The 15,724-nt window shown below is 45.7% G+C and overlaps 1 protein-coding gene across 2 annotated transcripts in view; it reads left to right on the top strand.

Annotated features, from left to right (window-relative positions):
• The first annotated feature begins 385 nt into the window (after positions 1-385).
• c5 (complement component 5) overlaps positions 386-15,724 on the top strand; it is a 57,794-nt gene continuing 42,455 nt past the window's right edge. For both annotated transcript variants that reach the window (XR_006003738.1, XM_041900546.2), the window contains exons 1-4: positions 386-490; positions 727-922; positions 1,341-1,497; positions 1,628-1,698. Coding sequence is in view for 1 of the 2 variants with exons in the window: in XM_041900546.2 (XP_041756480.2) it covers positions 426-490; positions 727-922; positions 1,341-1,497; positions 1,628-1,698 (489 nt within the window). In the remaining variant the exon portion in view is untranslated. The remainder of the gene's footprint in view (positions 491-726; positions 923-1,340; positions 1,498-1,627; positions 1,699-15,724) is intronic.

Genomic DNA, 15,724 nt, shown 5'->3' with positions numbered 1-15,724 from the left:
GGCTAATTGATCATTAGAAAACGATTTTGCAATTATGTTAGCACAGCTGAAAACTGTTGTGCTGATTAAAGATGCAATAAAACTGGCCTTGAGACTAGTTGAGTATCTGGAGTATCAGCAATTGTGGGTTCGATTACAGGGTCAAAATGGCCAGAAACAAAGAACTTTCTTCTGAAACTCGTCAGTCTATTCTTGTTCTGAGAAATGAAGGCTATTCCATGCGAGAAATGGGAGTGGAAGGCCCCGGTGCACAACTGAGCAAGAGGACAAATATATTAGAACTTTTGAACGGTAATGTTTGTATATTAGGAGACATGAGTTGATGATTAACTAAAAACAAGCAGACTGCATAACTCCTTAGTGGGCTGGATAAAAACATCTGCGTTTGGGTTTGCAGAGTCAGTCAGTCTCATCGGCAGTGGAAGATGAAACTCTTACTGTTTCTTTGTGTTTTTTATCTCTGCTGTTTGGCAGGTGCTCAGGAAAAGACGTAAGTGGCTGCATTTATGACAATCCTGGCAATTGTCAACAATGTTACGTTTTGACTTGTTTGGATTAGTAAGTAGCTTTGTCTGAGCCAGAATGGCCCATAGGGCAGGAGCCTATCTCCTGTTTCTGTAGCATGAGGCAGCTTGATGTACAAGTACATCCCCTGAACAGGACACTAGTGTATCACAGTGACTTGTTTGGATTGCATATTTTCTATAACCCTGTTTTTCTCCTAAGGTACCTGATCACTGCTCCCAAACTCCTCCGACTGGATGCATCTGAGAAAGTGGTGATTCAGCTGTTTGGCTACACCCAAGAAGCCAATGCCCATGTGTACTTGAAAAGCTCTATGGACGCAGGCCATATTAAATATGCTGATCAGTTTGTGACCCTCAACTCCCGGAATGGCTTCCAGGAGGCTGTCACATTGAGGGTCAGACAAAGCTCCAACCAGTGAAACAGGCAGTCATGTTTCCTTCTGAAGGACAGGGCCGTACTCCCAAAGTGTCTCAGAGTAGGAGTGCTGATCTACGATCAGTTTAGCCATCTAATAAAAAAATAAGACTGGAGGGACCTGGTCCTGGATCACCACTCCTCTGAGACATTTTATGAATACAGGCCCAGGTGTCTATGTCTGTGTAAAACAGGAAATAAGTAGTAATACAAAAGACCATGGAGATTTGAAATGTTTATGTTATGTAGGTTATGAAATGTATGTGGTTAGGATTGAGCATTTTGCATGAGTTTTCTGTCTCATATCTTTCTTTGCGCATACCAGGTTTGTATGTATTTTTATTTGAGATATTTGTTCTTAGTAAGGATTTTAAAATCAATATACTAACTCTCCACAGATTTTCCCTAGTAAGTTCCCTACGGATGCCACTCATGCATACCTTGAAGTTATACTGCCAGAACAGTTTGCGCAGCACGTGAAGATACCAGTCTCTCGTAAAAATGGCTTCCTCTTCATCCAGACTGACAAACCCATTTATACCCCAGAACAATCAGGTGAGGATGATAACAGCATTGTGTGTGTGCGTGCGTACGCATGTGTGTTTGAGTGTATCAGTTGCTAGGTGTATTCCATTGTGAGAAGTGGAAACACACACCCCTTCTAATGCTAAGCATGATCCAACAGTGAAAGTGCGAGTATTCTCTCTCAATGAAGATCTGCAGCCAGCCCTTCGACCTGTGACTCTAACTTTCAGGGTGAGTGTATCACAAATGGACCTTCCACTGGGCACACCACATCATTTCAACGTAGATAATTGGGGAATGTTTTGTTGAGAGACGTTGATCAATGAGATTATAACCTATATTTACCCATATAAAAAGACAGCCAAAAGTTAGTTTTCACTATTATTTCAACCATCTAAAAGCACAACCAAATTCCAATGGAAAAACAATGTTTGATGTTTGGTTTAGTTGTCACCCAAATGTCTATCACTGCGCTTTCAACCATTTTAAAAGCGCAGTAAAGTTCAAATGGGAATACAATGTCAGATATTTAGTTTATTTACACAACAGATTGTGTTATCACTGTGCTTTATCTAATAGCCGAACCAAATTACCTGGATTGCAGTTGAGATCACATTAAAAGTATATGGTGTAATTGATCAATGTCGTTCGACAATCTGCACAGATTATTACAGCAATTGTGAAGATCTCCACGGAACTGCTACAACCTATGCCTGCTATCTTGAACATGCATGCTTTAAATCAGTGGTTCTCAACTGGTTTTTCCTCGGGACCCAAATTGAACCAGGTTGTCTCAATCCCGACACAATATTCGCATCGCGAAAAAGAATACAATACAATCTGGAAAACTATTTTTAATGCTATATTGATAGTGAATGTTGCATTTATATGACAAGAGGACAACATTTCCACCTCTTTCATTGTCAATAATTACATTTTCCCCATATTCTTGATGAAGAATGTTAATAAACTCACTAGCTTGAGACCACAAAATCAACCCAAATAGTGCTGCTAATAGCTCTATATTGAAAATACTGTGATTGAAGAAAAACATTTTGGAGATTAAATTATTTCAAAATGTAAGTGCATTATCATTTCTACACACTCTCTACCTGGTTTAAGTCATCTAAATTCAGACTGGAGTATTTTTCATTTAAAAAATGTTTTTTTTATTATAATTTTTACTCAGACACGCATGACCCACTCAAAACCTCCTGCGACCCAAATATGGGCCGCGACCCACCAGTTCAGAATCGCTACATTATATTATTACATAAGAAGAAATGTATAGTTACAGTAATCTCAAAATGTGGCCATGGATGTGTTACTCATTATAAGGTTTGTAAGATAGCCTTAACTTTAGGCTATTTACTGTAATACAAAAGTGATATTGAATTGTTGTCCATGCAACCAAACATCAACATTTGAAGGAGATGCATCTTCTGCTTGGATAGTGCCATCTGTGCCACTGATTTAGTCTGGCTTTAATTACAGTTTGTCTACAAATAAAATGTTGCTATACCATGGCATTGTTGAATACCGTCACGCCCTGGCCTTGAGAGGCCGGTCGTCTTTAGTTGGTTTGGTCAGGGCGTGAGAATCTATGCTGGAGATTCTATGTTTGTGTTCTAGGTATTGTGTTTCTATGTTTGGCCGGGTGTGATTCCCAATCAGAGACAGCTGTCGCTCGTTGTCTCTGATTGGGGATCATACTTTAGGAGCCTGTTTGCCTACCTTAGTTGTGGGATCTTGTTCCGTGTGTAGGCTTGTATTTGTATCGCCTGAGGACTTCACTTCACATTACCTTGTTTTGTTTTGTATGTTTATTCTATAAAGTAAACATGTTCACATACCACGCTGCACCTTGGTCTGACCCGTCTCTCAACGATCGTGACAAATACTAAGTTTTGATTGGCTTGTAGGGCATTCTAGAGGTTGCATTATTTCCCTATTTTTTTTATTTAAAATTATAATTTTTTATTTAACCTTTATTTAACCAGGTAAGCCAGTTGAGAACAAGTTCTCATTTACAACTGCGACCTGGCCAAGATAAAGCAAAGCAGTGCGATAAAAAGATCAACACAGAGTTACATATGGGGTAAAACAAAACATAAAGTCAAAAATACAACAGAAAATATATATACAGTGTGTGCAAATGTAGCAAGTTATGGAGGTAAGGCAATAAATAGGCCATAGTGCAAAATAATTACAATTAGTATTAACACTGGAATGATAGATGTGCAAGAGATGATGTGCAAATAGAGATACTGGGGTGCAAATTAGCAAAATAAATAAGAATATGGGGATGAGGTAGTTGGGTGGGCTAATTACAGATGGGCTGTCTACAGGTGCAGTGATCGGTAAACTGCACTGACAACTGATGCTTAAAGTTAGGGAGGGAGATAAGTGTCTCCAGCTTCAGAGATTTTTGCAGTTCGTTCCAATCATTGGCAGCAGAGAACTGGAAGGGATGGCGGCCAAAGGAGGTGTTGGCTTTGGGGATGACCAGTGAGACATACCTGCTGGAACGCATACTACGGGTGGGTGTTGCTATGGTGACCAATGATCTAAGATAAGGCGGGGATTTGTCTAGAAGTGATTTATAGATGACCTGGAGCCAGTGGGTTTGGGATGAATATGTAGTGAAGATGCTGGAGGAAACAGGTACAAAAGTATCTATATGCACAGTAAAACAAGTTCTATATCGACATAACCTGAAAGGCCGCTCAGCAAGCAAGAAGTCACTGCTCCAAAACCGCCATTGAAAAGCCAGACTACAGTTTGCATATACAGTGGGGAGAACAAGTATTTGATACACTGCCGATTTTGCAGGTTTTCCTACTTACAAAGCATGTAGAGGTCTATAATTTTTATCATAGGTACACTTCAACTGTGAGAGACGGAATCTAAAACAAAAATCCAGAAAATCACATTGTATGATTTTTAAGTAATTAATTTGCATTTTATTGCATGACATAAGTATTTGATCACCTACCAATCAGTAAGAATTCCGGCTCTCGCAGACCTGTTAGTTTTTCTTTAAGAAGCACTCCTGTTCTCCACTCATTAACTGTATTAACTGCACCTGTTTGAACTCGTTACCTGTATAAAAGACACCTGTCCACACACTCAATCAAACAGACTCCAACCTCTCCACAATGGCCAAGACCAGAGAGCTGTGTAAGGACATCAGGGATAAAATTGTAGACCTGCACAAGGCTGGGATGGGCTACAGGACAATAGGCAAGCAGCTTGGTGAGAAGCCAACAACTGTTGGCGCAATTATTAGAAAATGGAAGAAGTTCAAGATGACGGTCAATCATCCTCGGTCTGGGGCTCCATGCAAGATCTCACCTCGTGGGGCATCAATGATCATGAGGAAGGTGAGGGATCAGCCCAGAACTACACGGCAGGACCTGGTCAATGACCTGAAGAGAGCTGGGACCACAGTCTCAAAGAAAACCATTAGTAACACACTACGCCGTCATGGATTAAAATCCTGCAGCGCACGCAAGGTCCCCCTGCTCAAACCAGCGCATGTCCAGGCCCGTCTGAAGTTTGCCAATGACCATCTGGATGATCCAGAGGAGGAATGGGAGAAGGTCATGTGGTCTGATGAGACAAAAATAGAGCTTTTTGGTCTAAACTCCACTCGCCGTGTTTGGAGGAAGAAGAAGGATGAGTACAACCCCAAGAACACCATCCCAACCGTGAAGCATGGAGGTGGAAACATCATTCTTTGGGGATGCTTTTCTGCAAAGGGGACAGGACGACTGCACTGTATTGAGGGGAGGATGGATGGGGCCATGTATCGCGAGATCTTGGCCAACAACCTCCTTCCCTCAGTAAGAGCATTGAAGATGGCTCGTGGCTGGGTCTTCCAGCATGACAACGACCCGAAACACACAGCCAGGGGAACTAAGGAGTGGCTCCGTAAGAAGCATCTCAAGGTCCTGGAGTGGCCTAGCCAGTCTCCAGACCTGAACCCAATAGAAAATCTTTGGAGGGAGCTGAAAGTCCCGAAACCTGAAGGATCTGGAGAAGGTGTGTATGGAGGAGTGGGCCAAAATCTCTGCTGCAGTGTGTGCAAACCTGGTCAAGACCTACAGGAAACATATGATCTCTGTAATTGCAAACAAAGGTTTTTCTATCAAATATTAAGTTCTGCTTTTCTGATGTATCAAATACTTATGTCATGCAATAAAATGCAAATTAATTACTTAAAAATCATACAATGTGATTTTCTGGATTTTTGTTTTAGATTCCGTCTCTCACAGTGTAAATGTACCTATGATAAAAATTACAGACCTCTACATGCTTTGTAAGAAGGAAAACCTGCAAAATCGGCAGTGTATCAAATACTTGTTCTCCCCACTGTATATATCTATACAGTTGAAGTCGGAAGTTTACATACAACTTAGCCAAGTACATTTAAACTCAGTTTTTCACAATTCCTGACATTTAATCCTAGTAATCGTAGTAAAAATAGAACTGTTTGGCCATAATGACCATCGTTATGTTTGGAGGAAAAAGGGGAAAGCTTGCAAGCCGAAGAACACCTTCCCAACCGTGAAGCACGGGGGTGGCAGCATTATGCTGTGGGGGTGCTTTGCTGCAGGAGGGACTGGTGCACTTCACAAAATAGATGGCATCATGAGGAAGGAAAAGTATGTGTATAATGTGTATATAAGCTACATCTCAAGACATCAGTCAGGGAGTTAAAGCTTGGTCGCAAATGGGTCTTACAAATGGACAATGTCCCCAAGCATACTTCCAAAGTTGTGGCAAAATGGCTTAAGGACAACAAAGTCGAGGTATTGGAGTGGCCATCACAAAGCCCTGACCTCAATCCTATAGAACATGTGTGGGCAGAACTGAAAAAGCATGTGTGAGCAAGGAGGCCTACAAACCTGACTCAGTTACACCAGCTTTGTCAGGAGGAATGGGCAAAAATTCACCCAACTTATTGTGGGAAGCTTGTGGAAGGCTACCCGAAACGTTTGACAATTTAAAGGCAATGCTACCAAATACTAATTGAGTGTATGTAAACTTCTGACCCACTGGGAATGTGATGAAAGAAATAAAAGCTGAAATAAATCATTTTCACTACTATTATTCTGACATTTCACATTCTTAAAATAAAGTGGTGATCCTAACTGACTTAAGACAGGGAATTTTTACTATGATTAAATGTCAGGAATTGTGAAAAACTGAGTTTAAATGTATTTGGCTAAGGTGTATGTAAACTTCCGACTTCAACTGAACATATTATGGACACAGTATGCTTTAGATTAGTTATCTTGTTGTTATTAGTTGTTATTAGTCCCATCCTTCAACTTCATTCAACAGAACCCATCTATCTCTTAACACCATCCATATTGGATTTCTATTTACCATATATCTTTCAACTGTACCGTGATGTTTTACAAAAGTTCTGAACCTTTCTATTCTCATTGTTTCTACAGATTGTAAAATGAAAATGAACATTTTTGCTAAAAGTAATATTATATTATTGATCGATTGACTATGACTTTTCAGATCACCCAGTAGTGCTCCAGGTAAATATTGCAATCCTTTAGCCATTCCTGGACCTGTGTCCAAAAACAAGCTACAAATGGACAGTACCAAAACAAATGATCTAATGATTCTGTCTCTTCGCAGCAAAATCTGCAGAGCTGGGAAGATTGTATCCCCCATATAAATAACATTCTATTGGTAGCAAGAATTGTATATAATTTAAATTGAAAAAATCTGAGTTTTGAATCCGGCGTCGTTTTGCGTATCAGTTCATAAACACTATGGAATCGGTACGTCAAAAATCTCTTCCCAACTATTTTGCAATCTATATGGGACGTCTGTCAATCCTTTGGTCCTTAAATGAAACTGGTATACTTATTTATTTATCACAATTTTCTTTAACCAATTATGTTCTTTAATGCAAGACCGACAGACAAGTTACTTACTTTTTCCCCCTTCCACTTTCCTCTTCCATTTTTGCGGTAATGCTGCAATTATTTGGTTGTAATTTTGGGTAGAGCAGACATTTCCATATGTTTTTGTTAGCTGCATGTGCGACATAACTCCACCAATCCTACCTATGATATCATTTACGAAGATTATACTGTCACGCTCTGGCTCCGGGACTTTGTATTTTGAGCCAGGGTGTGTTCGTTTGGTTGTGTTTTGTTTGGTTGGGTTGTCATTGGTTGTGTTTTCCTTGTTTGGTCAAGTGACTCCCAATCGGAGGTAACGAGTGTCAGCTGTCGGCTCGTTATCTCTGATTGGGAGCCATATTTAAACTGTCTGTGTTCACCTTGTGTTTGTGGGTTTTTGTTCCTTTACAGTCATTGTCACTGTGGACTTCACGTATCGTTATTTGTTTTGTTGTTTTCGTGTTTCGCTTTAATTAATAAAGCAACATGTTCGCTCAACGCGCTGCGCTTTGGTCTCCCTCATTAGACGAACGTGACAGAAAAACCCACCGTAAAAGGACCAAGCAGCGTGTCCAGGAGCAAGGAGACTGGACATGGGAGGAAGCGCCGGGTAAGGAGATAGAGAGGCTGGCGATGGCCCAGGTGGGCAAATCGTGGTCCTGGGAGGACATGCTCGGGGGCAAGGGACCTTGGGGTAGGATCAAGGCCCTGGCGAGAGAGGAGCAACGGCGTCAGCAGGGCCATCGTCGGATGGAAGAGAGGCAACCCCAAAACAATTTTTGGGGGGTGGCACATGGCTTGGGCGGCTGGGCAGCAGGAGGCTGCCACAGGGCAATTTGGAGAGGAGGCCACCGGGTTTTGGGGACCAGAAGGCAGGTTGGCGAGGCCGGGATGGAGAGCGGAACCAACTTCCCGTACTCAGGCATGGCAGCATGGGACGGGGCAGGTTCCGCGGTATGCGGAGCAGCGTACGGTGCCACGAGTGGTCCGGCACAGTCCTGTACGTCCTGTGCGAGCACCCCGCACGTGTCGTGCGAAGGGGGGTATGCAGCCAGGACGGAGTGTGCCGGCTCAACGCTCGTGGTCTCCTATGCCTCTCCGCTGTCCCGGATATCCTGCTCCAGTATCACGTGCTGTCATGTCGGTACGGGTACACAGCCCTGTACGTCCTGTGCGGATGCCTCACACAGAGTGTGTGAAGGTAGGCATTCAGCCGGGACGGGTTGTGGCCGCTCTTCATTCCAGGTCTCCTATCCGTCTCCACAGTCCGGTGAGGCCTGTCCCTGCTCCACGCACTAAGTTAATGGTGCGCGTCGCCAGCCCAGCCCGGCCTATCCCTGCTCCACGCACCAAGCCTACGGGGTGCGTTGCCAGCCCAGCCCGGCCTGTCCCTGCTATACGCACAAAGCCTACGGTGTGCGTCGCCAGCCCAGCCCGGCCTGTTCCTGCTCTACGCACAAAGCCTACGGTGTGCGTTGCCAGCCCAGCCCGGCCTGTTCCTGCTCCACGCACAGAGCCTACGGTGTGCGTCGCCAGCCCAGCCCGGCCTGTCCCTGCTCTACGCACAAAGCCTACGGTGTGCGTCGCCAGTCCAGCCCGGCCTGTTCCTGCTCTACACACAAAACCTACGGTGTGCGTTGCCAGCCCAGCCCGGCCTGTCCCTGCTCTACGCACAGAGCCTACGGTGTGCGTCGCCAGCCCAGCCCAGCCTGTTCCTGCTACTCGCACCAAGCCAAGGGTGCGAGTCGTCAGCCTGGTCCAGCCTGTTCCTGCTACTCGCACCAAGCCAAGGGTGCGAGTCGTCAGCCTGGTCCAGCCCGTTCCTGCTACTCGCACCAAGCCAAGGGTGCGAGTCGTCAGCCTGGTCCAGCCCGTTCCTGCTACTCGCACCAAGCCAGGGGTACGAGTCGTCGGCCTGGTCCAGCCCGTTCCTGCTACTCGCACCAAGCCAAGGGTGCGAGTCGTCAGCCTGGTTCAGCTCGTCCCTGCTACTCGCACCAAGCCTAGGGTGCGAGCCGTCAGCCTGATCCAGCCCATTCCTGCTACTCGCACCAAGCCAGGGATGCGAGTCGTCAGCCTGGTGAGGCCCGTTCCGGCTCCACGCATCAAGCCTAGGGTGCGCGTCGTCAGTCCAGATCCTACCAGCTGGGTCAGATCGGACCGGGGGCGCTACGGGGGGATTGAAGAAGGGTGGTGGTCAAGCCCGGAGCCGCCTCCGAGGAGTAATGCCCACCCAGCCCTCCCCTGTTTGGGGTTTTTGAGGCGCGGTCGCAGTCTGCGCCTTTAGGGGGGGGTACTGTCACGCTCTGGCTCCGGGACTTTGTATTTTGAGCCAGGGTGTGTTCATTTGGTTGTGTTTTGTTTGGTTGGGTTGTCATTGGTTGTGTTTTCCTTGTTTGGTCAAGTGACTCCCAATCGGAGGTAACGAGTGTCAGCTGTCGGCTCGTTATCTCTGATTGGGAGCCATATTTAAACTGTCTGTGTTCACCTTGTGTTTGTGGGTTTTTGTTCCTTTACAGTCATTGTCACTGTGGACTTCACGTATCGTTATTTGTTTTGTTGTTTTCGTGTTTCGCTTTAATTAATAAAGCAACATGTTCGCTCAACGCGCTGCGCTTTGGTCTCACTCATTAGACGAACGTGACATATACCTTTTTTTTTTTACCATTTTGTCAAAAAATAATATTTTTTTATCAATTATTATATTTGAGTTTAACCACAATATTTGTTGCATTATTTGTTCTGTCATTTCTGGAGGATTAAATTGAAATTGCAACCAACTTTCTGTGGCTTGTTTTAGAAATAGTGATATTTGGGAGTTTATTTCCTTTTCAAATAACTGAAAGTGAGAGGTTGTAATCTGAATAAAGGGAAAAAGGCCGTTCTTGAACATTGGGTGAGACAATCTTACTAATTTGCTAGAGAACCAGTTCGGATTTAAGTATAGCTTTTGTATGACCGAAGCTTTTAGTAATAGGTCTAATGCTTTATTATTTAATAATTTCTGTCCTACGAAATCATATTCATTATATAAATAGGCCCGTTTAATTTTGTCTGGCTTGCCGTTTCAAATAAAGTGGAATCTTTTTTTCTCATATAATTAAAAAAACTGTTTGCTAGGCGTAGGCAAGACCATAAGCAAATAGGTAAACTGGGATAATGCTAAAGAGTTAATCAGGGTGATTTTTCCACAAATTGACAGGTATTTACCTTTCCATGGTAGCAAGATCTTATCTATTTTTGCTAACTTTCTATAAAAATGTATTGGAGTGAGATCATTTATTTCATTTGGGATATGTATTCCGAGTATATCCACATCACCATCAGACCATTTTATTGGTAAACTAAATGGTAATGTAAAAATTGTATTTTTTTATGATCCAATACGTAATATAGTACATTTATCATAATATGGTTGTAATCCAGAGAGGTTAGAAAATGTATCTAGATCCTCTGAGGCTGTGGAGGTATTCAAGTTGTGGATTTAAAAGAAAACATGAATCATCAGCGTACAATGACACCTTTGTTTTTAAGCCCTGGATTTCTAATCCCTTGATATTATTGTTGGATCTGATTTTAATAGCTAACATCTCGATGGCCATAATAAATAGATATGCCGATAGTGGACAACCTTGTTTCACTCCCCTTGACAGTTTAAAACTTTCGGAGAAATAGCCTTGGACCATGTTAGTTTGTTGGTGATGTGGACACCAAGGAACTTGACGCTCTCAACCTGCTCCACTACAGCCCCGTCAATGAGAATGGGGGCGTGCTCGGTCCTCTTCTTTTTCCTGTAGTCCACAATCATCTCCTTTGTCTTGATCACGTTGAGGGAGAGGTTGTTGTCCTGGCACCATACGGCCAGGTCTCTGACCTCCTCCCTATAGGCTGTCTCATCATTGTCGGTGATCAGGCCTACCATTGTTGTGTCATCGGCAAACATAATGATGGTGTTGGAGTCGTGCCTGGCCATGCAGTCATGAGTGAACAGGGAGTACAGGAGGGGACTGAGCACGCACCTCTGAGGCGCCCCCGTGTTGAGGATCAGCGTGGCGGATGTGTTGTTACCTACCCTTACCACCTGGGGGCGGCCCGTCAGAAAGTCCAGGATCCAGTTGCAGAGGGAGGTGTTTAGTCCCAGGGTCCTTAGCTTAGTGATGAGCTTTGAGGGCACTATGGTGTTGAACGCTGAGCTGTATTCAATGTATAGCATTCTCAAGTACAGTGGGGAAAAAAAGTATTTAGTCAGCCACCAACTGTGCAAGTTCTCCCACTTAAAAAGATGAGAGAGGCCTGTAATTTTCATCATAGGTACACGTCAACTATGACAGACAAATTGAGAATTTTTTTTACAGAAAATCATATTGTAGGATTTTTTATGAAATTATTTGCAAATTATGGTGGAAAATAAGTATTTGGTCACCTACAAACAAGCAAGATTTCTGGCTCTCACAGACCTGTAACTTCTTCTTTAAGAGGCTCCTCTATCCTTCACTCGTTACCTGTATTAATGGCACCTGTTTGAACTTGTTGTCAGTATAAAAGACACCTGTCCACAACCTCAAACAGTCACACTCCAAACTCCACTATGGCCAAGACCAAAGAGCTGTCAAAGGACACCAGAAACAAAATTGTAGACCTGCACCAGGCTGGGAAGACTGAATCTGCAATAGGTAAGCAGCTTGGTTTGAAGAAATCAACTGTGGGAGCAATTATTAGGAAATGGAAGACATACAAGACCACTGATAATCTCCCTCGATCTGGGGCTCCACGCAAGATCTCACCCCATGGGGTGAAAATGATCACAAGAACGGTGAGCAAAAATCCCAGAACCACACGGGGGGACCTAGTGAATGACCTGCAGAGAGCTGGGACCAAAGTAACAAAGCCTACCATCAGTAACACAATACGCCGCCAGGGACTCAAATCCTGCAGTGCCAGACGTGTCCCCCTGCTTAAGCCAGTACATGTCCAGGCCTGTCTGAAGTTTGCTAGAGTGCATTTGGATGATCCAGAAGAGGATTGGGAGAATGTCATATGGTCAGATGAAACCAAAATATAACTTTTTGGTAAAAACTCAACTCGTCGTGTTTGGAGGACAAAGAATGCTGAGTTGCATCCAAAGAACACCATACCTACTGTGAAGCATGGGGGTGGAAACATCATGCTTTGGGGCTGTTTTTCTACAAAGGGACCAGGACGACTGATCCGTGTAAAGGAAAGAATGAATGGGGCCATGTATCGTGAGATTTTGAGTGAAAACATCCTTCCATCAGCAAGGGCATTGAAGATGAAACGTGGCTGGGTCTTTCAGCATGACAATGATCCCAAACACACCGCCCGGGCAACGAAGGAGTGGCTTCGTAAGAAGCATTTCAAGGTCCTGGAGTGGCCTAGCCAGTCTCCAGATCTCAACCCCATAGAAAATCTTTGGAGGGGAGTTGAAAGTCCGTGTTGCCCAGCGACAGCCCCAAAACATCACTGCTCTAGAGGAGATCTGCATGGAGGAATGGGCCAAAATACCAGCAACAGTGTGTGAAAACCTTGTGAAGACTTACAGAAAACGTTTGACCTGTGTCATTGCCAACAAAGTGTCACGATCGTCTGAAGGAGGAGACCAATGCGTAGCGCTATGAGTGAACATGATGACTTTATTAACTTAAAGCAACCACGAAGAAAACAACAAATGACGATCCGTGAAGTTCTATACTGAATACTACTAACAGCAGCAAAGAAACAATAACCCACAACACAAAGTGAACTCACACAGTATAAATATGGCTCCCAATCAGAGATAACGAGCCGACAGCTGACACTCGTTACCTCCGATTGGGAGTCATACGACTAATCAAGAACAATTAACCAAACATAGAAAATGCACAACCAGAAATCCCCAACATAGAAATACACCCAAACAATGAAACTAAACAACCCCTGGCTCAAATATCAAGGTCCGTGGAGCCAGAGTGTCACATTACCCCCCTAAAGGTGCGACCTCCGGGCGCACCAGCATACAGTCTCGGGGAGGGTCTGGGTGGGCGTCTGTCCCTGGTGGCGGCTCTGGCCCAGGTCGTGGTCCCCACCCCACCTTAGTCACTATCCGCTTCCGTATTCCCTTCCTCATGACCACCCCCCAACTAAACCCCACTGGATTAAGGGGGCGGCACCGGACTACGGGGCAGTACCGGACTAAGGGGCAGTACCTGACTAGATGGCGGATCCTGGCTGGCTGGCTCTGGGCGGATCCTGGCGGGACGGCTCTGGCGGATCCTGGCGGGACGGCTCTGGCGGATCCTGGCGGGACGGCTCTGGCGGATCCTGGCTGGACGGCTCTGGCGGATCCTGGCTGGACGGCTCTGGCGGATCCTGGCTGGACGGCTCTGGCGGATCCTGGCTGGACGGCTCTGGCGGATCCTGGCTGGCTGACGGATCTGGCGGATCCTGGCGGGCTGACGGATCTGGCTGCTCATGGCTGGCGGAAGGCTCTGGCTGCTCCTGTCTGGCGGAAGGCTCTGGCTGCTCCTGTCTGGCGGAAGGCTCTGGCTGCTCCTGTCTGGCGGAAGGCTCTGGCTGATCCTGTCTGGCGGAAGGCTCTGGCTGATCCTGTCTGGCGGAAGGCTCTGGCTGATCCTGTCTGGCGGAGAGCTCTAGCGGCTCCCGGTCTGGCGGACGGCTCTGAAGGCTCATGGCAGACGGGGCGGCTTTGCAGGCTCAGTACAGACGGGCAGTTCAGACGGGCGTTGGGCAGACGGACAGTTCAGGACGGGCGTTGGGCAGACAGGCAGTTCAGACGGCGTTGGGCAGACGGGCAGTTCAGACGGCGTTGGGCAGCCGGGCAGTTCAGGCGCCGTTGGGCAGACGGGCAGTTCAGACGGCGTTGGGCAGACGGGCAGTTCAGACGGCGTTGGGCAGACGGGCAGTTCAGGGCGCCGTTGGGCAGACGGCCAGTTCAGGCCGGCTGGCGACGCACATCGTGGACCTGGTGCGTGGAGTAGGAACAGGCCGGACCGTGCACGGGAACACCCACCACTGGCCTTAACTGGGGATCAAGAACGGACCGGACCAGACTGGGAACACACTTCAGTCTCTCATGCCGTGCCACAACAACTTCCCTCCCTCTACTCGCCAATGGCTCCCGTAATCCGATAGCCTTCTCTCCTTTTCTCCCTGTGGCAGCCTCCTGCTGCCCAGGCGCCCAAGCCATGTGCCCCCCAAAAAATTTTTGGGGGAGTAACCACGGGCTTCCAGCCTCGACTCCGCGCTTCCTCTTCATACCACCTCCTCTCGGCTGCAGCTGCCTCCAGCTCTTCACGAGGGCGGTGATATTCCTCCTCAGACCACCTCCTCTCGGCTGCAGCTGCCTCCAGCTCTTCACGAGGGCGATGATGTTCCTCCGGTTGTGCCCAAGGACCCTTTCCAGCCCGAATCTCCTCCCATGTCCAAAAGTCCTTAGGGAGGCATCCATAACTCCTGTGTCCAGACCCCTTGCTCCTGGACGCGCTGCTTGGTCCTTTTTGGTGGGTTATTCTGTCACGATCGTCTGAAGGAGGAGACCAATGCGCAGCGTTGCGAGTGAACATGATGACTTTATTAACTTAAAGCAACCACGAAGAAAACAACAAATGACGATCCGTGAAGTTCTATACTGAATACTACTAACAGCAGCAAAGAAACAATAACCCACAACACAAAGTGAACTCACACAGTATAAATATGGCTCCCAATCAGAGATAACGAGCCGACAGCTGACACTCGTTACCTCCGATTGGGAGTCATACGACTAATCAAGAACAATTAACCAAACATAGAAAATGCACAACCAGAAATCCCCAACATAGAAATACACCCAAACAATGAAACTAAACAACCCTGGCTCAAATATCAAGGTCCGTGGAGCCAGAGTGTCACACAAAGGGTATATAACAAAGTATTGAGAAACTTTTGTTATTGACCAAATACTTATTTTCCACCATAATTTGCAAATAAATTCATTAAAAATCCTACAATGTGATTTTCTGGAATTTTTTTTCTCATTTTGTCTGTCATAGTTGACGTGTACCTATGATGAAAATTACAGGCCTCTCTCATCTTTTTAAGTGGGAGAACTTGCACAATTGGTGGCTGACTAAATACTTTTTCCCCCACTGTAAGTGTTCCTTTTGTCCAGGTGTGAAAGGGCAGTGTAGAGCGCAATAGAGATTGCGTCATCTGTGGATCTGTTGGGGCGGTATGCAAATTGGAGTGGGTCTAGGGTTTCTGGGATAATGATGTTGATGTGAGCCATGACCAGCCTTTCAAAGCACTTCATGGCTACAGACGTGAGT

This window comes from Coregonus clupeaformis, chromosome 16, assembly GCF_020615455.1.
Source record: "Coregonus clupeaformis isolate EN_2021a chromosome 16, ASM2061545v1, whole genome shotgun sequence".
Lineage (NCBI taxonomy): Eukaryota > Metazoa > Chordata > Actinopteri > Salmoniformes > Salmonidae > Coregonus > Coregonus clupeaformis.
This window is presented reverse-complemented; position numbering and strand designations above follow the sequence as displayed.